Source organism: Nyctereutes procyonoides, unplaced genomic scaffold (genome assembly GCF_905146905.1).
Source record: "Nyctereutes procyonoides isolate TBG_1078 unplaced genomic scaffold, NYPRO_anot_genome, whole genome shotgun sequence".
Lineage (NCBI taxonomy): Eukaryota > Metazoa > Chordata > Mammalia > Carnivora > Canidae > Nyctereutes > Nyctereutes procyonoides.
The window spans coordinates 12030834-12058351 of NW_026575130.1; the positions used below are offsets into that span (position 1 = coordinate 12030834).

Below are 27518 nucleotides of genomic sequence, written 5' to 3' on the forward strand. Positions count from 1 at the left end.
CTCTCTCTGAACAGCAGAGTCAAATTTTTTACTTTTTTCCAAGTAAAATTCTGTTGGAGCTCTAATAACAATTATTGAAGTTAAAAGATATTTAAGCACTCTAATTGAAAGTCATTTATTCACCCAAAGGCCAAGTACAACACTGGTGGGTAGAGTATTTGATTCCCCTTCTAGCCCTACCGATGTATTCTGCTTCATAATAATGCAGATAAAGCGATGTGTCTTGCAGCAAAAAAGTGATTCTGTTTCCACGGTAACATAACTCTGGGCTGCATTTCTTTAGTGGTGAAGGACAACTGTTCTGTCTAATGGATGTGGGTTTGAAGGGATGATTAGGAGTGGAGGAAGGATTGAGCCAAGACCAGTGAAGGTAATTTCACTTCTGGCTGCCTGTCACAAAAGCGCCAGAACACTATAAAATAAATATAACTATCGTGTACTTGAAAAAAAAAATTCTACAACCCAAGAATTTCTGCATTGGCTTTCCCCAAAAGCAATCACCATGCAGAGGGGGGAAAAAGCACCTTCTCCCCCTTAGTTATCTCTTCCACAAACAACTTCCCAAAATATTGAACATGTTTTATGTCCTGGTGTCATTATTCAGGTATTGCAAATTGTTCCCAACACTAACATAAATATATTTATGTTTCCCTTCTCGGCCCACCTCTTCTTTACTTCCAGATCCTCACATCCATCCCCAAGATGTGCCAGACCAAACAATATGGCCTCTCTATTATTCTGACCCCATTGCAAGGTGAATTTCCCCTGCAAGGCAGTAAACCAGGGTACAAAAACAGTGATATTCAAGAGATCTTCTTGTCCTAGGCTTTGTTTAGGAAAATCTTAAAAAGGAATGAAGCAGTTATTTCATCATTGTCTCAACAATTTAATGAGTGACTATTTCACACCAAGCACTCTGGTGGGTACCTCGGATACAAAGAATCAACACTTCCCTCCATGAACTTATGAAGGCCAGTAAGAGTAAACTCCCATTTACCATACTTTGTATAAAACACAAAGGATTATCTGTTCTGCTATTGAGGATTTATTAGCGATTTCTGCAACAGCCTGCCCTTGAAATAGGGGTGATGAATGAATGCAAAGCACAGAGCCACACTGAGAGAGTAAGGTCTGCTCAGAAAGTACAAGTGGTCTGGAATGGCTGGACAGTTCCAGAAGAAGCTGAACTTGTAGGCTGGGGTCAGCTTTTCTGGTAAAGTTCCAGAAGAAGCTGTACTTGTAGGCTGGGGTCAAATCATGAAGGATGTTGTGTGTCATTAAGGAGTTGGAACTTTAGCCTCAGGTGATGGAGAAGCACTGATGATTGATTTTAAGCATCAGACTGACATGATTAGCCTGTATTCTAGAAAGTTTACTCTGGGAATTAGTCCTACAAAAGACAGGATTTGAGGAAGGAGTTAGTGGAACTAGAAAAGAGAATCCAATTAAAAAGCTTCTATAGTAATACAAGACATAAATAATGAGGGCTCATACAGGAAGTTCTGGCACTTAAGGTAGAGTGCTCTAAAGCCAACTGCCTGTTTTCAAATCCTGATTTTACTATTTACTCCTGTGAACACTTGGGTAAGTTACTTGACTTCTCTGTTCTTTAATTTCCTGATCTGTAAAATGGAGCTATAATAATAGTAGGGTTGTTTGTAGACTAAATGAGTTAAAATGTATAATATATCCATAGCTGGCAAATGCCCAGTAGATGTTGGGCATATAACCACTGAAGAAAAAGCAGGGGGGATGGAGAAGAAGGCAAGAAAATGGACATTGACATATGTGCAAGATGAAGAGGGTCATTCCAAGCATATCCTATGATCTTGGTTTTTAGTACTCATGTGAATAGACAATGATGATAAGATATGGAGACCTTATGTGGAAAGACAGAGAGTTTAATTTTAGATGTACTGAGTTTGGGTTACCCAAAATATATTAAATGGAGATGTTCTTTGTGGAATTGGATGTAGGAGTCTGGGATTAAGAAAAAAAGATCTGAAGAAGAGGTGTAGGTATGTAAAACTCAGGAAACAGAAGCCATGACTTTGATACAATCATGCAGGAAAGTACAGAGTGAGAAGAGGGCTTGAGGACCAAAAGCTGGGGGCATGCTAACATTGAGGGGAGCCTAGAGGAAAAAGAGTCTGCAGAAGAGCTTGAGAAGATTCAGTCAGAAAGAAGGGAGGAAAACTAGTATTGGTGTCAGCCAAGCCAAGGGCCAAATAGTGAGAAATATGGAAAATAAGTCATTGGATGACAGAGTGAGCCATTGTCCCCAGGTATCAATACTCCCCTTGAAGCAACAACATTTTTGTCTGCAGCAAGATAAAAACTACATTTCCTAGCCTTTCCTGCGATAGGGGTGGCTGTGTAATTAAAGCCTGCAAAAGTTGTCCAGTGACAACATCTGGGAACTTTAAGAGGCAGGTAGCTCATCATTTATCCCTTCTTCTCCATATTTTTCTTTGTTCTGCTACCTGGAACGTGAAGATAAGGCTAAGTGTGACCTGGAAGAAGTATGTAGCCTACAGGACTTTGCGGAGCAGAACTGCCATATAGACCTAAAATTAGACTATTTAGACTATTACACAATAAAAAATGGGCATCTTGTATTTAGGATAATAATGTTTTGTTTGTTTGCTGTTTCTCCTGGATGAACTTAATTCTAATCAACACACTGTTTCTTCTTCTTCCACAAGTAAATATTTTGGGAGGACTCATGGCAGTTGATGCAACCCTCTTTACTACCCATAAAATCTAACTCAAAAATTGTATGAAATGTTACAGAAATTGTTACTTATGAACAGTGTTACAGACTGGATATTTATTTCCCTCTAAAATCCATATGCTGAAGCCTTAACTCCCAGTGTGATGGTATTTGGAGGTGGGACTTTTGGGAGATAATTAGGTTTAGATTAGATCATGAGTGTGGACCTGTCATGATGGGATTAGTGCCCTGAAGAGGAAGAAACATCAGAGCTTTCTCTATCCACCCTGTGAGGGATGCAATGGGAGGGTGGCTGTTTGCAAACTAGGAAGAGGGCTGTCACCAGGAATCAGCCACCTTGATCTGGACTTCCTAGCCTCCAGAACAGTGAGAAATAAGTCTATTGTTTAAACCACCAAGTCTATGGTTATTTGTTATGGCAGCCTGAGATGACCGAGACACAGAGTTTAAAGTACAAAGTTGTTTGTATTACCAAGAAAAAATATGTAATAAGTTCAACTCTAAACCCAACGACAGTGATGTTTAAAGAGCACTTTAAAGTTTTAAGCATAAACTATGACCAAAGATATATCTCCCAAGTTCTGTAGTTCTAAGAAAAACTTGTTTGTCAAGACAGAGTATTCACACTACAGAGAAGGGGGCATGAAGGCTTTGAGGATAAAGGTGGAGATAGAACCTACTCTCTAGAAAGAGCGTCCAAGATCTGGGTAAAATGATAGGAGCCTCTGGCTGTCACTCCCATGAGGGATACCCACAACTGAGTAAACCTGCCATTCCCAGATGAAAGAGCTTTGCTGGCAGCTTTCACCAGGAGGTTCAAGGAGAGCTCCCCAGTTTGCTTAGCCTCCTTGGATGAAAGCCCAGCTGCTGGGTCTGAACGAGACAGTAGATTAGTCAGCCAAATGCCAGATCATGGATGTGTTTCCTTCCTTCCTTTCCTAGCCCCCTTCTGTTCTTCAGGACAGGGGAAAGTGAAGAGGCGAAGTGGGAAGAAAAAGATGGGAAGAGTAAATGCTGCCTACAGAAATCACTATGCTTGGCCTTTAGTCTCATTTAGTTTCTACCTAGCCTGGGAATAAAACTGACAACTGAGGATACCCTAGTGACCCTGGTTAGGGTTATGGAATTCACACTGAATATAGGTGCCAAGGGGTGCGGGGAACCATGAGATTAAAACAAATAATCCCTGGAGTATCGATTTTATGAATACATTTGGAATAAAAAACATTTTCACAGAAAAGAGTAGAATGGGAAATTTTTGTGAGTTCTTAAGATAAAATGAGACTTCCAAGCTGTTTTGTGTCTGTGGCAGTGGCTTCAGGTAATAACTCTACGTCCCCTGGGGCTCATATTTCTCTTCTGATATCAGGAATATTTTGGTAAAAAATTTTCCAAAGCTCTAGAGTAAGGTAAGTTCAGAAAAATGGATTTGGCAATGAGATTTGACAAGTCTGAGATCTCTGGTGACATGGTAACAGCAACTGCACAGGCATGGTGTGAAGGGGATGAGGAGGTGAGGAAGTGGGGCCAGTGAGGCTAGCGAAACCATGAGGAGAAAAAAAGAGAACAAAAGGGAGCCACAGTGAGGTGTGGGGTCTTGTCCCCAGGCCAGTGGGGGGAGGTGCTGGGAGGACAATGCGATCATTGTGACGGGTCTATTAAAGGACAACTGGGGCAGCACCCACGCAGCATATCTGGCAGCTGGAGATACCTGGCAGCAGGGCAGGATTGACTGGGGGGCATCAGTGGGCTTGGAGATGGACTGGGTAAGTACCTAGCAGGACCTGGATAAGGAAGAGTTAGGGTCTCCTTCTGTGTCCAGAGTTCTTGATGGCAGTTGGGGCAAATCAGGCTCCCGCAGTGAAGTGGTTCAACTGGATGCTCTTTAAGTATTGCTCCAATGCTAACATTCTAGAATACCATTCCTTATTTTGATGATAATTCATGATCTCTTCCTGAACCTTTTTGATTTCCTAGATAAACTCTAGGTGGGGTTTTTTAAACAATATTTTATTTATTTATATGAGAGAAAGAGAACAAGCAGGGGAAGCTGCAGAGGGAGAGGGAGAAGCAGACTCCCCATTGAACAGGGAGCCGATGCAGGGCTCAATTCCAGGACCCTGAGATCATGACCTGAGCCGAAGGCAGACGCTTCACCAATTGAGCCACCCAGGTGCCCTTAGGTGGGGATTTTTATAACAAGTGTCACATTAGGAAAACACTAGCTAGAGTTGACAGCTAGAAGGTTTCCACTGGCTGGATTAGGAAGAGCTATAACTTTTCCCTCCTTGAGGTGGGTAGCACCTATGACCCTGTTCTTAAACCAACGAACCCATGACTCGATTTCTCTCACCCTACTATGTACTTCTCTTGAGGTACATACCTCTGCTACAGCTAGTTGCTCTATACTGCCTACCAGCCTCTGAAGATGACATAGGACAAACCATTGGCAGGCTTGGTGACAACCCCAGCAACAATGATCACCGCGATCCTTCTGTGTGCCAGCCAGGGCACTGGACACTCCTCATCATCTCCAGCATTCATTTCATTCTTTCAGCACTACTGAGGACACTGTTCCAGATGCTGGTGAAGCATCAGTAACAAAACAGATAAGAATTCCTCTCCTCGGGGAGCTTACATTCTAATGGGAGTATTCCCATGTCTTGGACTCTAATGCCTTGGAGATGAGGGATGCCTGGGGGGCTCAGTGGTTGAGCATCTGCCTTCGGCTCAGGTAGTGATCCTGGAGTCCTGGGATCGAGTCCCGCATCGGGCTCCCCGCAAGGAGCCTGATTCTCTCTCTGCCTGTGTCTCTGGTTCTCTCTCTGTGTGTCTCCCATGAATAAATAAAATTTTTAAAAAACATATGAACAGATGAAATGTGGCATCTACTACTAGTTGCTTATCCATTCTTCCTTGTTCCAATTAACAAAATTTAGACCAGCAAAGCATCCACTTAAAAATACTGACCTTTCTCCACTCTCTGCTAGTTAGGGGTGGTCAAGGATGTGGGCAAGTGTGTATTTGTGTGTGAATGTGTTCATGTATGAAATGAGATAATAATGTGTGTGTGGAAATTAAATCATGAGATATAGGTTGAAGTCTCTGGGACTTCCTTCCAAGTGACAAGAAGCTTTGGGAAGAGGTAGTTTTGCTTTTACTGCCTGCAGGAAGCCACGCTTAGTAGTGGAGTAGCCATGGTGAGGCCAGGAGGCCAAACACCACACAGTCAAGTCCTAGGAAGGAAAGACTGTGAGCATCTGGTCAGCAGCTGCCCCAGTTCTGTACTACTGAATTCTGGATTTCTTGTCATGTGAAGAAAAAGACCCCTTTTTGGTTAAGTCCTCTTGGTGAGGTTTCTGTCCTAGGTAGGCAAGTACAGTCCTCACTGGTCTGATTGACTCGGCCCCGGCCACAGAGCTAGTGGTGACAGAGCCAGAATGAAAGCCCAGATTCGTCTCCCCCCAAGGTCCATGCTCTTTCTGGGCTACTTTGCAACTTTGAGGTTTGCACGCCTGCAAGTACACTTCTCACTTTCAGTCCCTGGGTATTGGGAAAGTGTTCGGGGGTTCATGGAACTCTTACATTTGTAGGCTGGAGAACTTTATTTCTACATGTGTTCTGCACAGTATTTGATTTTTCACAGCTCCATTCAGCTCTGCCTACACAGCTAAGCCGCTGACTTCTGTGAGCAGCTCCACAGCATAGCATCCTGTAATGTCACGTTCTCCTCAGAGAACAGAACTATAGAACTTGTTACTAAGCCATCCTGGCTTTATTTTCATTACAAGAAATAAGTCCCTGTAACCCTGGGACCCAGCTTGACAGCACTCAGGAGATTGTAAACCCAACCCCACACTGTATCCTGCTGTCCACTGCCTCCTGCTGATTCTTCCTCTCCTGTATGGATTTGCCTATGCTGGACCCCGAAAAAAAACACAAAAACCTTTTTTCCTGTCATCTTCCCTGAAGCTGATAGCTTTTCTGTTTGTGCTAACATGTAGGATAAAGTGCCCTGACCTTTCAGCTGCTGCATCAGGGTCTTACCCCTACTGGCCTCACATATTCCAGGCTGCAGATCTGGGATGCTCTCAACCTGTCCCAGCTGGCCAGAGTTCATCACGTTGAGCCTACTTGTGTCCTAAGTACAACACACACACACACACACACACACACACACACACACGGTAGGAAAATTATTCCGGTGAGCTACTCTATGGCGTCTCCCACATGGCAACATGACATGAATTATCAGTGACTAATGCTCTTCTCACAAAAATCACTGCTAAAGGCACAGATTCCTGCTTCAGGGACATACAAGAGACAGTGCTTTAGGAGAACAAAGTACTGCCGTAGAACAGCAGTGCATCACCCACTACATCTTCAAAGAACAGAAAGCTCTAAATTGTCTTTCTCTCAAAGGATAAACTCACCCTCAGGAAAAGGCACATGAAAAATTGCAATTCCTTTACCACAAGCTCCCTTCAGCTCTGGTTCTCAGTATAGTGTGCAGGAGGTAGGCCCATAAGGTAGACTCAAACATACTCATAGCTCTTTTTTTTTAATGCTTTGAAACATTATAGCATTGTTGCAAATGTATATAAGAGAATGCGAGCTCCGTTTGGGTTATCTGTCTGTGTGACTGACCACCTCAAAACTCAGTACCTTAAAATAACAACCATTTTGATTTTTCTCTCATAATTGTGTGGGTTGGCTGGAAGCAACCATGTGGTTCTTCTACTCTCCTTGATGCCTGCTGAGGCTGCGGTCATCCCAGGGCTGAACTGACTGGACGTTCCGAGACAGCTCATTCATACATCTGGTGCCTTGTCAGGGACAGCAGGAAGATTGGCCTCCGCTGGGATGCTGGGACAGCTGGGGCACTTTCTCACTTTACACAGTCTCAGGTCTAATCTTTTTCCATGTGACCTCTTCATGTGGCATTTCCAGCAGGGCAGCTGGACTTCTTAAATGGCTAGTTCCTCAAATCACAAAAGTAGAAACTGCCAAGCTTTAAGTCTTATGCCCCCAGTCACTGACACACCATCACTTCCACTGCATTGCATGAATTAGTGGGTCTTAGGGCCAGTCCAGGGTCAATATGGCACTAGGCTGCATGGCAGCGTGAATATCAGGAGGGCCATTGAGGGCCATCTTTGGAAAGTGTCTGCTTCATTGCTGTTCATTGCTGCTCATATATCAAATGTGGAAATGATACTTGATATGTTAAATTATGCTTTATAGAAGAAAGCATGTTACCTTATTATATCTATGAACCATCAAGATGCATAGATATTGGGAGCATCTAGAAACTACACAGATCCAGTGAATCTGATTATTTGAAAAACATGATCAAGACCTCTGGGGGAAAAATCACATTTTATTCAACGGTTACATACATAAGAGATCTAGTTTTGTAAATAGATAGGTAAATTTGATATTCTCAGGATAACAAATTAGTAATCTCATACACTGAATATTTATTAAGAATAGGCCCTGGGCCATCATTATTTATACGTGATTTTGCTTAATCTTCACAAATACTCTGTGCGGTGGGTATTATTACCTCAAATTTCTACATGAGAAACCAAAGTTCAATGAGATTTTGTAACTTGCCTAATATTAAATATCTTGTAATCAGATGAGCCAGGATGTAAATCTCTAAACCCTATACTACCATTTTACCTGTTTTGTCTTTGCTCACTATTTTCTTAAATCGTTACAGAGTAATCTTCAGTTTAAGGGGAAACAAGAGCCACATCTCATACTCCCACCTCTAAAGATTTAGAACCCATGTCATATTTAGACAGTCTGCTGAAGTCAAGACTTTAAAATCCAGTTTCTACCTTGGCATGATAGTCCAGACAATTCCCTAGAGCTCTCATATCTACAAACATATGCTTCTGTGCTTAAACTTGAACTTCATCCAAACCCTAATGTTATTATTGAGTAAAATCCTCTGCCTGGTTTATCTGGGTATCTGGAAATTTTCCCTTTGGCACTAGAGCTATGAATCACAACCTCTCATTCGTGCCATCTAAGGACAGAGAAATGGGACTCCTGTGCTTTTCATTTTGTGGTAACATGAGTTTGGAAATGTCTCACCAAGGGATCCCTGGGTGGCACAGCGGTTTGGCGCCTGCCTTTGGCCCAGGGCGCGATCCTGGAGACCCGGGATCGAATCCCACGTCGGGCTCCTGGTGCATGGAGACTGCTTCTCCCTCTGCCTATGTCTCTGCTTCTCTCTCTCTCTCTCTCTGTGACTATCATAAATAAATAAAAATAAAAAAAAGGAAATGTCTCACCAAAAATCAGGTTATACTGTAAAATGTAAGAGCTTTGGTGAAAGATTCAGTGATAGAAATTGCCAGTGAACTCTGGATTGATATGGCTACCATGTATGGGTCATGGAGGTCTCCTTGGTGCTATGCTCCAGTCACATTAGACAGGACTATGCTGTCTTTATAAGAATTTCCTATAATCTCCTGCCTTGGGGCCTCTATGTCATTTGTCATTTAGAAAGTCATTTGCTTCAGAGTGCCTGGGTGGTACAGTCAGTTAAGCATCAGAGTCTTGGTTTCTGCTCAAGTCATGATCTCAGGGTTGTGAGATCAAGCCCTGCAAGATTGAGCCCCGTGTTGAGCTCCCCACTCAGCTCAGAGTCTGCTTGAGATTCTCTCCTTCTCTCTCCCTGCCCCTCCCACTCATGCTCTCTCTCTCATTTAAATAAATAAGTAAATATTTTTAAAAAGTCATTTTTGGGATCACTGGTGGCTTAGCGGTTTAGTGCCTGCCTTTGGCCCAGGGTGTGATTCTGGAGACTCAGAATTGAGTCCTACATTGGGATCCCTGCATGGAGCTTGCTCCTCCCTCTGCCTATGTCTCTGCCTCTCTATCTCTCTCCACGTCTCTGATGAATAAATAAATAAAATCTTTAAAAAAATAGTCATTTTCTTTAATCTTCACCTTTCTAAGTCCTTCGAGTCCAAGCTCAAAATCCACTTTCCAAATTAAGTTTTTCTTTATCTAAATTGAATGAATCGCTGTCTGTGAATCTGTATTAGCTATTGCTGCAGGAAAAAAAATCACCCAAAACTTAAAGGAAGGCTTAAAACTCTTGTTTGCTCACAATTCTCTGGATTGACAATTTGAACAAGGCTCAGCTGGGTTGGCTTTTCCAGGTGTTGTTTATACATGTGTTTGCAATTTGTAACCAGAGGCCACCTGGCTGAGGAGGCCATGCTCACATCAAAGTCCAAGGCTTTGACTGTGTTGATTGAAATGATTGGGTAGTTTGAGATTTCCCTCTTCCTCAGGAGAGTGGATGTCACAAGGTTGTTGTAGAACATTGTTTTGCCACATTTTATTGGTCAAATCAAGCCACAAGGCTAGCCCAGATGTCAAGGGTAGAAAAATTAAAATATGACTCCAACCGTTTCTCTTTCATATACACCTTACTGTTATAACTTCCTTTATGTATTTTTCTATCATCTTCCTCAAAGTTGCAACTTATGATTAGTAAATTAAAAAATTGTGAATACATTCGATTGAGGGACGCCTGGGTGGCCCAGCAGTTAGGCGCCTGCCTTTGGCTCAGGTCATGATCCTAGGATCCGGGATCGAGTCCCACATCAGGCTCCCTGCAGGGAGCCTGCTTCTCCCTCTGTCTGTGTCTCTGACTCTCTCTCAGTCTAGGTCTCATGAATAAATAAATAAATCTTTTTTAAAAAAAGATACATTTGATTGAGTTTTCTCTGTAAACTATAGTATCTTTAAGTTTTTACTTTGAACTTATTTTTTACTTAACAGAAAATTGCAAAATTAGTACTGGTAGTTTACAGATATCCTTCACTCAGCTTCACTAGGCTTAACAGCTTGTGTAACCAGGGCACCTGGGTCGTTCAGTGGTTGAGCATCTGCCCTTGGCTCAGGTCATGATCCTGGGCTCCTGGAATCGAGTCCTGCATCAGGCTCCCTGCAAGAAGTCTGCTTCTGTCTCTGCCTCTCTGTCTCCATCTCTTATGAATAAATAAATAAAATTTTAAAAAAATCTTGTGTAACCACAGTACAGTTGTCAGAAAGGGAAATAAAGTTTTCTTTATTATTATTACCTAAATCAAATACTGTATTTGAATTTCAATGCTACATTCTTTTACTGTTCTAGAATCTATCCAGGCTTCCACTTGCTTTATTTATTGTTTGTTTGTTTATTTATGAGAGACAGAGAGGCACAGGGAGAAGCAGGCTTCCTGCAGGGAGCCCGATGTGGGACTCAATCCCAGTACCCCGGGATCACGCCCTGAGCCAAAGGCGTGATCAACCACTGAGCAACCCAGGTGCCCCAGTCTTACCTCATCTTTAAAGACCTTAACATTTTAGAAGAATATCAATCCATTATTTTGTCAAGGACCCAAGGATCATGACCTGAGGCAAAGGCAGATGCTCAACCACTGGGCCACTCAGATGACCCTGGCTAAACATTTTTAAATCATTACTGGAATTAATTGGTTCTTTATATGCTCACACTATTATAAACTTGTCATAATTTAACTGTAAACTCTTCTGCTATTGTTGTCGACTCATTAATAACCATTGCCTTACATTTCTCATGTGCCCAAGGTAACTCAGAATTAAAAATAAAAGAGATTAGGGGATCCCTGGGTGGCGCAGCGGTTTGGCGCCTGCCTTTGGCCCAGGGCGCGATCCTGGAGACCCGGGATCGAATCCCACGTCGGGCTCCCGGTGCATGGAGCCTGCTTCTCCCTCTACCTGTGTCTCTGCCTCTCTCTCTCTCTCTGTGACTATCATAAATAAATAAAAATTTAAAAAAAAATAAAAGAGATTAATTTAGGATAACTGTCATTTGACCTCATGAAGTCATGCTGCATGAAGTGTTCGGTGTAAACTCGCCTCTGTAGCTGCACGTGTTAAACCACATGCACTTGGGCTTAAAGTATAGGTAAGATTTCACCAAATGGGAAGTGGGAAGAAGGTCAGGAAGAGGGTTCCAAGTAGAAGTAGCAGCATGAACAGAAGCATGGTCAGCAAATGCCGAATACCAAGGCTTTAAAATTTGGTGTAGGCATTGCTGCTTCTCCAGCCCATTTCTGTCTTCTGTTTGTCTTCGGGTCAGTCATAGCATTAAGAATCCCATTGTGGATAGCGAGTATGCTGTGTGTTATGTGTTCATGATCAACTTTCTTGAGCAACAGAAAATCAATACTTAATTTTTATTAAACATGCATAGATTAAACACTTGCTTCTGAAAGGGTTTATTGCAAAACAAAGTAAGCATAACCAGATAATTAAAAAGTTATGGATTTGTATCATAAGATAAATTACCAAATTATTGTAGCAACAGTATCCAGATACTCTGTAGCAGAACTGCAAAGCCTCTATTTCTCAAACAATTTCACTTACATCTAATCCTTTTTAAAAATTTTAGTTATTCAGTTGACACAGAGATAGGGAGAGAGCGTGCATGAGCTGGGGGTGCAGAGGGAGAGGGAGAAATAGACTCTGCTAAACAGGGAGTCCAACACAGGGCTCAATCCCAGAACTCCGAGATCATGACCCAAGCCGAAGGAGGACGCTTAACCTTCCGAGCCACACAAGTGCCCCACATCTACTCTTTAATTCCCTATATGTCCCACTAAAACCCACTGGCTGTTATCCTGGTGGCTTCATGCGTCTCACAGGTCACAGCATGGGCCACCCATCATAGGCCATGACATACTAGCTGCTATAACCCATGGATATCAGAATCTGTAGCATCAGATACATCTCCTGCCACCACTGAAACAGGAAGCAGTTAGCTTCATGCCCAAATGTTATCTTTTTATCAGCCAGTGCTGTGCTTGCTCTACTTCAAAAGGTTGGGATAGGAGAGATAGACCGTCTTTCAGAGTTTACCATGTGTTATGGTGAGAACTCTATTAAATACACCTGTCTCTTATATTCTATTAGGAGAGACCAGTTAGAAATTGGAGTGCAATGTAGAAGTCTTCCTGAATCTCTTGTAGTACACTGATTAATAATGATCCTCCTTAAAAAGGAGACATTCCAGAACAAAGGCTAAACTGGACTGAATGCTAGAACAATAGACTATAACCAGGATGTTCTAGGTAAATTAGGTTATTTGTCTCCTTAGGCCTGGAATTGTCTCGGACTCCAGCATATGAAACTACCCCTAAATCTTATTTATGCTTTATTCAACATTTCTCTTGAATCTGACCCTTCTTTTTTATTCTCAATGTATCCACCTTAGCTTAGATACTTGTTACCATATGCCTGCATTATTTATAACCACCTATTTACTAGTCTAGGACTCATTTTCTCCTTCTATTCATTCTCTTCATACTTACCATAGTTTTCCTTCTCCAGAAACTTGTATGTCTCATCACACCCTTGCTGAAAAATCTTTTAATGGCTCCTCAGTACCTGTAGAGTAAATTCCAAATTTGATTCCAAGTATAGTCTGTCTCTATTCTACACTTACGGATGCATTTCTTCTTTTTAAAGATTTATTTAGAGAAAGTCCACTTGCTCCTGTGAGAGTAGGGGAAGGGGCAGAGGGAGAGACTCTTCAAGCAGACTCCACACTGAGCACAGAGCCCAGTTGGGGCTTGATCTCATAATCCATGAGATCATGACATGAGCTGAAACCAAGAGCTACCCAGGTGCATCTATAGATTCATTTCATTTTTTGTTCCAAGATTTTATTTGAGAGAAACAGACACAGTGAGAAAGAGAGAGATAGAGAAAGAGAGCATGAGCAGAGAGAAGAGGTAGAAGCAGGCTCCCTGCTGAGCTGGGAGCCTGATGCAGGGCTTGATCCCAGGACCCTGAGACCATGACCTGAGCCAAAGGCAGATGCTTAACCGACTTAGCCACACAGATGCCCCCAAATTCATTTCTGATTCACTTTTGCTTCAGATTCATCCTTCACTCCTGTTTGGCTTTATCTCTCGCCATTTCCTAAGCATGCTAGCCATTTGGCATTTGCTGTTCATGCTTTTGTTCATGCTGTTGCTTTCACTTAGTTTTTTAGACCTGGACCTCACTTGTTGAAATCTGGACTAACTGCAAGCCCAAGTAACATCTTCAAGGGTCCTTCTATGATTCCCCATCTAGAAATATTCTTTTTATGCTCTGAAGTTGTCCAGTAGTGTAGAAAATAGTCTGATGGTGTATTACACAAATACCTTCAATACAAGGAGCTTTTCAATGGCAAACTTTTGAAGGACAGAACGATGTTTTTCATCTTTTGATACCCCACAATGCCACTCAGTACCTTTATATATGCTGCTATTTAATAACTATTCATTGAGGGAATTAATAAATGGCCAATGAATCCACACTAAAGTAATAATGAATAGAGTCCTTCCTTTAGAAAACATATCTACAGCTTATTGAAGACTACGTTAGCTCTGGCTGCCATAACAAAAGACTGAAGGGTGGAAGGGCTTACATAATAGACATTTATTTCTCACATTTCTGCAGGCTGAGAAGTCCAAGATTCAAGTGCCAGCAGATTCAGTTCCTAGTGAAGGCCTCCATCCTGGCTTGCAGGGAGCTGCCCTCTTGTGTCCTCACATAGTGCAGAGGGAGACAGGGAACACTGGTCTCTTTCTTTCCCTATAAGTGTGCTAATCCCATTATGGGGGGAGCCCCCCACCCTTATGACTTCATCTAAACCCAAATTACCTCCCAAAGGCCTCACCTCCAAATACCATTACATTGAGGGTTAGGGTTCAACCTATGAATTTTAGGGGAACACAAACATTCAGTACATAATAGGGACACTTAGTCACAAATAATGATTAAATTTAACCCTTCCTGTGGGAGAATCTTTTTGAGTGAGCTGACCTTTCTGTCTATAAAACACTACAAATAGGTTGATTCACCTTTGCATTTATAATCAGTCTTGCTTTGGGTCTTCCATAAATACAAACCAAGATCAATTTCATTTTTGAAACTCTAACTTCCATTAACAAATAAAGACACAATGAACAAAGTATAAGGTGTGAGTGTGTGTTTGTGTCTCTGTATACGTCTCAAAGAAAGTTGATCCACATCAAACTGATAACTGTGATCATTTTATATGACAGATAGTGGCATTGAAGGAGGTGTTTTATTCTTCTACTCCTGATTTATTTTAATATCTTTGTAGGAAACATACATTGCATGTTATATGTGAAATAGAAAAATACAAAAGAAAGAAAGAAAGAAAGAAAGAAAGAAAGAAAGAAAGAAAGAAACCTCAAAGAAGTCTTAGTCTCCATAGCACCCCGATGTGGCTTTTGCCTTCAAAAAGTCCACAGTAGTTTTCCTTTTGGAACTCCCAAGAAATAGAATGAATAAAACAAAATTTGGCTCAATGCTCTTTCAATGATCTTTGTATTTTTTCCAAAATCTTACCAGAGTAAGGAAATAATCTAAGACTGAGAATAAAAATATATTTGGAAAGCAAATAATATGGAGAAAAAAGGAAAAGTAGAACTTGTGTGTTTTATAAATTATAAAAACCCTTCATGCAAAATATTTTACAATCTCAAAGTCAATGGATTCATAAGTGTAAGATCTGGAAAACACTGTGACTAAAATCAGTAAAGCTATTAAAGTATTTAAATATTTAATTCTTTAAGGATCGAGTAAGTGTTAGCCATAAAACAAAATGAGAGAACATCTGGAAGGCAAAGAGGTTGAAAGACTGAAAATTAAAAAGCAAATGGTGTGCTTAGTGCTACTGTGGGACTTCAGCAAATGGATAGAAACCCATTTGAAGACAAATACAGAGTTTGTGTAATTACAATGAGCCTGAAGATGGGTTTAGCATTTATACATCTCCTGGGAAGCTTGGTGAGTCAGAAACATAAAACCAAAGCACAGGGAGGTTATTAAAATATTATTTCCTGTTGTATTATAGAACTCGAGAAGAGAATAAACATACCGATTACTTGCATGGCCGGTTCCACGTCTGTTGTGGCCTCTTCCAACAATGACAGCAGCTTGGCTGATATCTGATGCACAGATTCAATGTTGCTAAACAAGCTATCCACGTCCAGCCGATCAATCTGAAGAAACACAAACACTGAACACCAGCTGATGGAGAGAGACACACTGTATTTAGGATGTTTTCTCCGGCTAAACAGTCAGCATTTTATATGCCAGCCCATGCTGCTTCCATTGACCATTGCAGTAAACATTCTTATTTGGGATTTTTAAAGTAAATGTGCAGTTTTTCATGCAAGGAAAAGGAGGGGGGGGGGAGGGAGATATTGTATCCGTTCCATCTGCCTTTTTCTTCATTTTGACCAAGTATTTAATGAGTCAAATGCACATATACATATTCCTATAAAACCAGAGTATGAAGAAGATTTAGGCCACCTAATCAGTATTTTTATTAACTGCCATCTATGAGAGTATGTACTTACTAGTGTGTATGAATTTAGAACACTTTAATGCTTATACAGCAGAAGTCAGACCTTTCTCTAGGCAAGTAACTATTTTCAAAGCTGTTTTAAAACCACAGATGTTCTAAAAGCGATGACAAGTAGATGTGCTGAGTTGCTTCCTGCCTTTTTTCTTGAAAGAAATGTGAATGGAAATTTCACCAAACATGTTCTACTAATTAAAGATTCATCATATTTTGTAACCCATGCATGGCCTCAAAAACCAGTATAATCATTCCTAGATAGAGCTGGTGCTTATAATATTTTATTTATTCATTCATCTCTCCTTCATTAAATATTTCCTGAGGGCCTTCTATGTATCAAGAATTGTAATAGAAACCGAACTATGTCATAGGCACTGGATGATTAGTAGAGGGATGGCCAACCACCCTAACCTATCTAAGTGAGACATGTGCCCTCATTTTGCTGGATCTTATTCTAAATCTTTTTCTCGAGTTTAAGTCTTATCTTTCATAATCAAATAGTGTCTTGTTGGCTCATGAAGAGATTGGTACAGGCTCTACTGGGCTACCACAGGGAATAGGAATAGGTGCCTTTATCCATGGCTTACTGCTATATGTGAGGTCATAGATATATAATCAGTCATCAGTCATCAAGTAATGGAAGGGCTTCACAGGTGGAAAGCACTGTTGCTGGTTCCAGACCAGATCAGCATATTAGGAGTGAGAGAGACAGCGAGTTCAGCTAAGGACCAAAAAAGGAGGCCAAGAAACTAAGGGAATTTAGGGACAAGGGATACAGGGGAAAAGGCAAATGTGGAGGAATCTGGAGATGAAAATTGACACTTAGCTTCTTCCTCAGGCTCTCAGCATCTTCTCTTTGGGTGTGCTAAGTCTGTGGTGAGGAGAGTGGGGGGAGGAGGCAGGTTGCTCATCTTTTTATTCGATCCTTTTTTGGCGTTGACTCATGTCATTCCCCATACCACAGAAATATTATTTTGATAAGGATAATCTGTTATTAAATGTGAAGTATTGCTTTGTATTCCACCTTGTTTAAAATTTGGTGACTGTGTCAGTTATTTTTTATAGAATATGATCTAGCTATCCACATTCCTCCCAACCATCTTGGGAAATTCCTCACCTTCCTATCATCAGTCTTGTCCTCAAGAAAACTCTCAGCCTCATTTGTAATCAAATTCCACGTGATTCCATGTAGTGGGTTTATTTCAATGTTTTAAGTATTATTTAATTTTATATTTAAAATTTTAAATTTAAAAAACTTTTTATGTATTCTAAAAGAAACCGTATCTCCACACTATATTATTACATTGCAATCATTATTAGCTCCTAAGGTATCTAAATATCTCACAAAATATTCCTTTAAGTACTCATTTTAATTGGATAGGGCACATATGGCTCTTTTGTCTGAAATCTGTGGATATCCAAGACTTTCAATTTCTATTTTACAAAATATATTTAATATTATACAAAATATCAAAAGGGCAGGTTAACAGTCACATCACTCTTCTTGTTAAATTATAATTTTAAATGGTTAAAAATGTCACATATTTCTGAGTACCACTGATTTAATACATTATTTATTCTAAGGAATGGTCTTATGCATTGAGTTTTAATTAAATTGCAATGGGGTAAATTTGCATAGTGAAAAATATGTTTTCCAAAAATTGTATATGAATCAAGTTTTTTGGAAAGAGGTAGAAGGAGAGAGAGAGAGAGAGAGAGAGAGAGAGAGAGAGAGAGTCCTAAGCAGACTCCATGCTGAGGGTTAGAGGCTGACTCAGCGCTCCATCTCATGACCCTGAGATCACAACCTGAGCCAAAACCAAGGGTCAGACACTCAACCCTCTGAGCCACCCAGGTGGCCCCAGATTGGTTCATTTTGGATGTACTGGTTGAATTTTTCTTAAAATCATATTTTGAAATGAATCTTTCTAATAAAAAATTTCTTTCTCAATTTGCTTGCTTTTGTGATTGATACAGTGTATTACTATTTCATTTTGAAATTATTATTTCATTCTGTTGTGAAAACGTTATTCTGAAAAGTTTAAATACTTTGTATTTATTATTTCATATATCACTGCAGCTTCTCTGTGAGATATGAACTAGTTTGAAGATAGGGAAGTTCATATGGAATGAAGAGAGGTGCCATGCTCAAAATTATGAAGTGCAGGAGAGAACTGGAACTGGAAATTGACCTTTCAATCCTATACTTTAGTCCATTACCAGCAAGTGCTGATAGAATATTTTGCCATCTCTAGATTTTTTGGTTTGTTTCTGAGTTTTTCACTAGGTTGTCACTTCTACAATTTATTTCTCAAGGTCAGAATCTTGCATATCTGTCTAATTTAGATTTTAAATTAATCTTGCAAGGATTTAATTCTATATTCTATCTATAATCTTAGCTCAATGTAGCAAATACTAAGGAACAAAAATATAGCATCACTGTCATTCTTTTTGAAGGACAGAAAGGATTAAAACATCAATTGGCCTGTATCACCCTGGGCCCCTGGGGATTCTGTGAATCATAAAATAAATTTTCATTCAGTTATTGCTTTGCCAGGAACAAACAAATGTCTGATCCAAACAGGCTTTTAAAACTGGTAGATGACTTTATAATTATTGATATAAATTCAAAGGAGCATTTATATACATTTATTAATCATTTACTAGAAACAGGCAATGCTCTAAAAGCTTAAGTTGAGTTAAATTTTAAATGGATTAAAATTTATTTTTTGGAAAAAAGATTTAGTCTAAGTATACATTATCATAAGCAAAGCCAATACATAAAAATTTAAAAGTACAAAACAGAAAAATTAAAGGTTAGTGTTTCTGGTGGCAACTGAATGCTTTACAAACATATTCATCACAGGATATGCTTCAAATGGCAAGTTCCCATTACACTTAAATAATGCTGAACTTACAGTTTCATGTATGCAAAACTCCCCAGGTATAAATATCTAAGTAAAGGAAAACATACCTATAACATTTTATCAAATCAGAGGTCATAATCACTGGTGTAGAATTACTTGGTACCCCACCAGCACCTTACACCCACTGTGTTCAAAACATTCCTTGCATTTTCCTGCATTCACATCCCAGCCTGAGCTCTCCCTTTTGCTCGCAAATGCTTTGCCCTCATGTTACCTTGCAACATTCTACCTGTCTGAAATGAAGATGGTAAAGATAGTGTTCGTCCAGTAGTTTTGCCCATCTCTCTGTCCTCTCTGTTGCTTTCTTTGGGGGGGGGGAAGCTCCAGCTCCCTAACTCTATCTAATCTGATGGAATTGTCAATTATGATGCCTACCCTCTTCCCCACTCCCTGCAGGGTGGGCATGTGACCTAGCTGGCCATAAGGATTGGCCCAGAATGGGCAGTTTCCCAAGCAGAGCCAATGAGAATCTTCCCTGATTTTTAATGAATGGTTGTTGGGAAACAGAAAGGCCTGGATTGTAAGTCTTAAGTACGTAAGTTTCCATGTTTAGCAGCCATCTTTTGTGGAAAGTTTCTGATCAAGTTAATAGAAAGAGAGGGAAGGCTAAGCCTAGATTTCCCTTGCCTAAAGCAAGATATCCTTATTACAGAAGCTAATAAATCACCTTTTTATTTAAGTTAGTTTGATTTTTATTTGTTACCTGTAACCAACAAGGGAGTAATACACTTTCTTTATTTCTAGCCCTAAATCTTACTTCCTCTTAAGAAAACGTTCCTGCTCCTTTGATTAAAATTAATGTTTCCTTCTCCTTTGCTTCCATGACTTTTTCTTTGCATGACTCAATGCTGATTATGAAGCTCACCATATATGCAGGGATATTTATTAATTTATCTGTCTCTATGTCAAAACTGAGCTCCTCCAGGACATTTGTCTTTGTGAGGTATTTGAATACCCCCACTGTATCTAATGTACTACTAGGCACATACCTAGTTACCAAATAGAGGTTTGAACATTTAAATGGAATCTAATCACTAAATTCAAATGATGTAGTTACTCTGTGGGAGTCATCAATAAATGTTCCTCATAATCACTCTACTGGGCTCTGAATAACAAGTACAGTATAAAAAGATCAAAAGTGGTTTGAAGAAGACAAATCAAAATCACTTCATTTGATTGTTAAAAATATCACATGAAGTGGATCTTTTATAACTTTCTACTTAATTTTATCTACGAAGCCCAACTGTTGTACTAGGTTTGGCTATTAGTATACCTGGAAAATTTGCTGACAAAGGCCAAATTTCCCCTGAGTTTACACTTGGGAAATGTCTGTTTATTGTTTTCTGTTTAATGAGCCCTGGGACATTCAGCCTATAACCCAGTCACAGGAAGAATAACTAAACATTCGTAGGTGTCATGCAGACCTCCAACCACAGACACCTTTAAAGGTGAATATTGAAAAGAAATCTAGGAACAAACTCTTAAAAAAAACCCACTATTATTATAAAAGTAGTTCATGTTCATTGTAGAAAATTAAAGATGGGCAGATAAGTAAATGAAAGACAACACAATCACCTAGAATTCTACTGCATGGCAAGAACCACTGATACTCTGAGGTATGTCCTGCTAAAATTATTTTTCTCTCTCTCAGTGTGTGCATCTGCACAAAAGATTTATATACTTCAAATAATGTTTTAAATTTTGTCTTTTTTAGGGGTGCCTGGGTGGCTCAGTTGGTTAAGCATCTGCTTTAGGCTCAGATCATGGTCTCAGGGTCCTGGGACAGAACCCCATGTGGGGCTCCCTGCTTAGTGGGGAGCCTGCTTCTCCCCCCTTCCTCTGCTGCTCCCCCTGCTTGTGGTCTCTCTCTCTCAACTAAATACAAATAAAATCTGGGACACCTTGGTGGCTCTGCGGTTTAGCACCGCCTTCAGCCCAGGTCATGATCCCTGGGTCCTGGGATCGAATCCCAGATCGGGCTCCCTGCATGGAGCCTGCTTCTCCCTCTGCCTGTGTCTCTGCCTCTCTCTCTGTGTCTCTCATGAAAAAAATAAATAAAATCTTTAAAAAAATAAATAAATAAAAATAAAATCTTTAAAATAAAATTTGTCTTATTTAAACTTTAACAGGAACATCTTTTTATGTCATTAATCTTCCTCAGTTGCACCATTTTTAATGTCAACATTATGTAGAAATACTTCATTTAACCAGTCACTAAATCTTTGAAATCTAAATAGAATGTCACTTTCATTATTATAAGCAGCTCTCCTAGCTAAAACCTGGTTTACACACATGATTATTTCCATCTGATAAACTGCATAAGTATAACTACTGAGCTAAAGTTGTTAGTATTTCTTAAGGCTTTTAGCAAGTCTTGGTGAATTATAGCAGCAACTACAAACATTGTTTTTCTTCTAATAACCAGTGGATTAAAAGCCCTCAATTGGGTATTACTGTCCTGACCTCAAATTAGAAATATCTTTTTAAGCTTCTATTTTGGTGATCAAAATCACACAATTTCAGAATTACAAACACACACAACAATTGTAGAAGAGAGAAGACAATAAATAACATTGATTTTGCAGGTCATGGTGATTACCATCAATCAAATATTTCTCTGGAAACTGTTTCTGGACAAGACTTCAAGGTTTCTATTTGATGCAGTAAATCTAGGTTCAACATAGGTTCCAATATCATGCCTTAATTAGAATTCATATTGAGGAAATCCACCTTGAACATCATCTGGCTCCGTCTAACAGAACACTGGTCCCATCCACCCCTTCTATAAGGCATTTCCATGCACAGTATTATGAAGAGACCTAGGTGTGTTCCCTAGATTAATTTGCCCCATTATTAATGTTGGAAGCTATAAGCCAAATGATATTAAGACGCTAACTGTAAAAAATAAGAGGAAGACGGAGGAAAGCTGAAAAAATGTAAAAACCTACAAGAAGTGGAAACCCAATGGGGCCATTCTGAGAGTAAAGAACCAGGTCTTGTTTTATTTTTTAGTGAGACAATTGAGAAGGAAAGGCTTGTGAGACAGAAATTGCAGCAAGAGGAAGAGAGGATGTTGGCAGAAGGCCCTGGCAACCACAGGGCTAGGATAATTATCTAATTACCAGGGCATTTACTCAGACAGTTGGCTTCTAGATTACAAAGCTTTTCAGGGTAAACTAGCCATTATTTCATCAGGTTTCTCAAAACTACTGATTTGTGTGTGTGAGATTTCCTGCTGTGAAACTAGATTCTAAACTGGCTAATTGAGTCAAACTACAAATTGAATCAATATCATGGCTAGACAGCAAGTCTTAGGACTAATCTTGCAGCTAAATGCCCAACTTACCCGATAACTACCTGGAAACATTCCAGGCCAGAAGACGTAATGTGGACAGACCTCTATCAGAGATGTCAATTTCTTGGCAGAAAATGAAGTTGGGATTCTGGGACAGAGATCTCATTCAGCTTGTGCCAGAGGAAAAGCAGAGGTGAGTGAAAGTCAGGCCAGAGACCAGTCAAATTTAAGAAATTCCCGGGGCCTCTGAGAAAGGGCACTCTATGTAGTGACTGAACCACCGAATTCCAGACTCCAAACCCCAAGGTCATGACAAATTCACTCTTGGGTCACTTGGACTCTGGATATCAATAGTTTGACCACATTATCTCCTGTGAGACTTTTCTTGTGACTCCATAGAACTCTACCAGGTTCTACTTTGTGCCTCTGAAAAAGCCTCTAAACTCATCTTTATTCCTGGTTCTCCAAATTAGCTTGCCTGATACTTTCAGCCTTTCATAACCATACATTTAATGAGGTTTACAACCATGATGAACTCTCTTCATTTTTTTTAAAGATTTTATTTATTTATTCATGAGAGACACACACAGAGAGGCAGAGACATAAGCAGAAGGAGAGGCAGGCTCTCTGAGGGGATCCCAATGTGGGACTCGATCCCAAAACTCCAGGATCACGCCCAAGCCAAAGGCAGACATTCAACCACTGAGCCACTCAGGCATCCTGAATTCTCTTCCTTTAAAACATTCAGTTCTTCCCAGTTGCCTACAGAAAGACTCCAGATTCCTCAGACTGACAATTTTATCTGGCCAAGACCTATCTTGTCTTACTCTGATTATTTTTATTTTATAAGAACCATCTGCCCCAATCAAAAGGAATGGCTTGTCCTCACACTTGCCATATGCTAGCTCACTTACAACTCTGCCTGCAACTCTCGGGTTCTTGTACTGCTCTCCTGACCATGCCTTTGCTTAACCAGTGTTTATTTGGTATAGATTCTATCCCTTCTCCAGAACTTCCCAGGCCATTCACACAACCTGAAGTCATTCATAAAGAGTCAAAAGCAATTATTTCTGTTCATGTCCGAGACATTGTATTAGGTCTTGGGGATACAGCCACGAGCAAATGAGACAAAAATCCATGCCTCTTAAAGGAGATAAGTAAAAGAGATAAATAAGAAAAATATATGGTATATAGCTAGGGTTAATGCTATAGGGATAAAATGAAGCAAAGAAAGGGAGATGGGGAACTTGGGAAAAGCTGAAGCACTGGGAATGCCTTACTCAAATCCCCTTGGTCCTAAATGTTCTTACATACATTGGAGGGCTTCCTGCTGCTAGTATCTTTGATTCTCTATCTAAAAGTTTTCTCTGACCACAGATTCCTGCTCTGTCTACACACAGAGAAGTCCAGGATGTTGGGAATGAACACTTCCAGAAACATCTCTCATCTCTCAAACAATGTCTAACAGGTATTGATGGATTAATACTCTTCACATGACACAACTCTGAGGTGTGTTCTGAGTTGTGCCTTAGAGCCGCCAATGGGATATGAGCCCCAGTGGGTTTCAGAAACAATCTGTTCCTGAATAGACTCTGTATTGTCTTCTTTTTCTTCTCTGTTTCATTTCCTTATTTCTTTACTGCTATTTCAGGGGATCATCTCTCAAATAAATGACTCAGTCTAAAATGCTTTTTATTTGGAGCTGCTTCTGAGGGAATGCAGTATAAGACAGAGTGAAGTGACCAAGGAATGTTTTACTGGGTGAAAACATGATGGAGGAGAAGGAGCAAGCCATGAAGTTTTCTAAGGGAAGGACATTCAAGGCAAAGAAAAGAGCAAAGGGCTTGAAACAATTGTGTTCCTGGTTTGTTCATTGAACACAGAGAAAGCCAAAATGTAGAAATAGGAGAGCTGAAGGAATCAGCTTCAGCTTATGTAAACCCTCATAGGTCATCATAAGAATGTTAGGTTTAATCAGAATGAGATGAAAAGCTATTGGAAGGTTTTGAGTAGAAAAGGAACATGATCTGACTGATATTTTTAGAAGAATCACACTGCCTATTTGAGACAAGGATGGAAAAAGAGAGATGGGTCATGAGGCAGGTAGGTGGTTACTGACGGGTCCTTGAATCAGAGTGGAAGTAATGGAGGAGGTGAGAAGCGGTCTAATTCTGCATAAATTTTGAAGGCAGAGCTAATAGAATTTGATAGTAGATCCAATATGGAGTTTAAGAGAAAGAAAAGTCAAGGTTAACACCAGGGTTTTTTGCTTAAGCATCTGGAAGAACAAAGCTGCCATCTACCAAGGTGGGAAAGACTGCACAGTGAGCACATTTTAAAGTGAAATTTAGGAGTTTATCTTTGGACTAATGTTAAATTGGAGACACTTTGTAGACCATGACATAGAGATTTGACTGGGGAATTGGCTATAAGCTCAACATACTTTCAGGGAAAACATCTAGGCTGGAGATAAACATTTGTCAACCATTAGCATGTAGGTGGGATTTAATGGCATGAAACTGGATCAGATCCTCAACAGAGTGAATGTAGACAAAAAAGAGAAGAGGGCCACAGGCTGAGCCTTGATTTAGTTTGGTGTTTACAGAAGTTGGAGTAATATGAGGAAACCAGATTTATGGGGAGTCTTGGGAGGCAAAAAAAGAAAATTTTTCTATTTTTCTATCAAATGCTGTTAAGAGGCCAGGGAAGTGAGTGTCTCTTTCTGATAATGTCTAAAGCAATTGTTTGCTGCATAACTAATTAGCATAACTAATCATGAACCACCTTCTGTTGTGATCATTTCTAGCATCGCCTTGAAATATATCTTTAATTGTTATTTGGCTTTTTATGTGTTTATAAGTCATTTTCTTGACCAGGTTATAAACTCTTCTAGGGCAGGACTATGACATAAATTTCCTTGATTCCCATGTAGAACTCAGCAGAGGCATTGTATGCAATAGACACTTGATAAACATTTAATCTTTTAATTTGCATTTTCAACTAAAATACCACATTCTTCATGAAATATTGCGTAGTTAATCTGTCTGAAAGTGATCTGTCCCTTCCGTGAACTCCAATAGCACTTATTGTCTGCACTTATCAATTATTACTTTGCATTACACATTATCTTTCCATAGCTGTGAGTCTTGTCACCTCTAACTAGGGATCCTTAGTCTTCAATGGTAAGAATGAGTTTCACATGTCTTTATATATTCTAAATAGTCTAAAATTAATTAATTAATTAATTCATGTAATCATCAACCTTGTCTGTATCCAAAGTGCCTTAAATCAGTGCTTACTAATAAATACTTGTTTCCCCAATATGTGCTTTCTTTCTGACCCAGCACAGTCTTTGGAGTACAAGATTTATGGCCCTGTACTGATTTGCACAGCCATATTGATCTCTGCCTAAGCAAAGCTCTCCACCATCTCTGGCATTTCATTTCGAGGTTTATAGAATCATTATAATAATTACAGCCACTGAATTTTTGTTGTTTATTTTCACAAATAAAAGCAAATTAAAATAGTGGTTTATGCAATTCAGTTCTGAGAAATGAGGTGATGAGCACAAGATCATACTACCTAGTCTGAAGGGATGACTTTCCTAGATATTACAACATCTGTCTATCACATCTCTCTTTTTTCTTTTCTTTTCTTTTTTCAATTCTGGATGTTCCAATCTCTGCACTGAACTGGAAAATTCATTCATTTATCTCCTCACTTGGCCCAGCAGGTTTTGATCTGGAATATAGATTATAAAAATTAGAGAAAACTGAAGTTGCTCTAAAAATGGAGCTTATGAGGTGCTTATAAATGTAACAACACAGAGGAAAGCTTCCAACATAAAACTGTAATACAAGGATTAAAAAAATCCCTCATTTTTTGAGCTGAGCGAGGTTTTCTGGACAAAGATAAGAGTTTTCCTACCCATAAAAAGAATTTTCACATACTAGAATATTGATATATCAGTTCCATACCCAACTAAATCTGAATCCAATCTGACAGCTTTCCAAGATGACAAGACAGAAAATTCCCTCCCAAGGAAAATAGGAAAGTGAACAGTGATGACTCTGTCCGTACTTGAGAAAGAGGCCAGTTACATATTATGTATTAATGCAGTCACTTTGTGGTTGGCAGCACCATTTTTTACTTGTGTGATTTTTATTTTTAAATTTAACACTGCATAACTATAATCTTCTCCAGCACAGAAAAACTGTTCTTTTTTATTTTTTTATTTTTTTAAGTAAGCTCTATACCCAACATGGGGCTCAAACTCACAACCCCAATATCAAGAGTTGCATGCTCCACCTACTGAGCCAGCCAGGTGCCCCAAGAAACTTCCTTTACTAATAAATGTTTTAAAAAGTTAAAAAAAAATAAAAATAAAATAAAAAGTTTTAAAAAAGGCATTGATTTTTTTTTCTGACTTTTCTAATATGATTTCAAGTATCTAACTTTATCATGGGATAACAATGACTCATTATGTAATAAGTGTTTGAGTTTTACAAAGGGGATGAAAACTAAGTCTTTGATTAAAAAAATAAATAAAGGTGTGGCCATTTAGATCATGGGATTTTTCATTAACCATGAAAATTAGTATTTTAATTAACTGAAAAATATGTGTATTGATATTTAAAGCAGACTTCCAGCAAGAGTATAATATTTTAAAATAAGCACATTAGCTTAGAAAAGCCAAGAAGAGGAAGAATCAGCAATTCAAATGTATTTCTCTGAGTCATTGGTCCCAGCATCTCAATTATACTTAGCTTGAGTTGCTTTGATTTTCTCACATTTTTACTTAATATAATGACCAGAATTCCTGTTTATACTCTGCTTTCTGACTTTCTGTGAGCAGCTTTTGTTTTCATATTATCAGCCTAGCTTTCTTTGATCTCTGCCCTCTGAAGTCTGTGAAGTCCTGTGACTGAGGAGTTTGACCTCAGGAACTGCTAGACCATATGGGAGAAGGGACTAGATTAAGTACGACAGGGAAGTGAAAGAAGGATTTAGTTGGCTTTCCCCTACATTTGTTTTATAATCTAGAAAGATTTCTGGTATTCCAAGCATAGCATGAGAAAGAGCCAAGACGCGCAATAAATTGTTTTCAAGATTTTATTTATTTAT

The 27518-nt window shown here is 39.5% G+C and overlaps 1 protein-coding gene across 1 annotated transcript in view; it reads right to left on the reverse strand.

Moving 5' to 3' along the window:
* The window catches only part of ARHGEF38 (Rho guanine nucleotide exchange factor 38), a 121518-nt gene that overhangs the window by 49143 nt on the left and 44857 nt on the right, over positions 1-27518 (reverse strand). The window contains exon 3 of the mRNA XM_055342357.1: positions 15687-15810. Within this exon, the coding sequence (XP_055198332.1) occupies positions 15687-15810 (124 nt within the window). The remainder of the gene's footprint in view (positions 1-15686; positions 15811-27518) is intronic.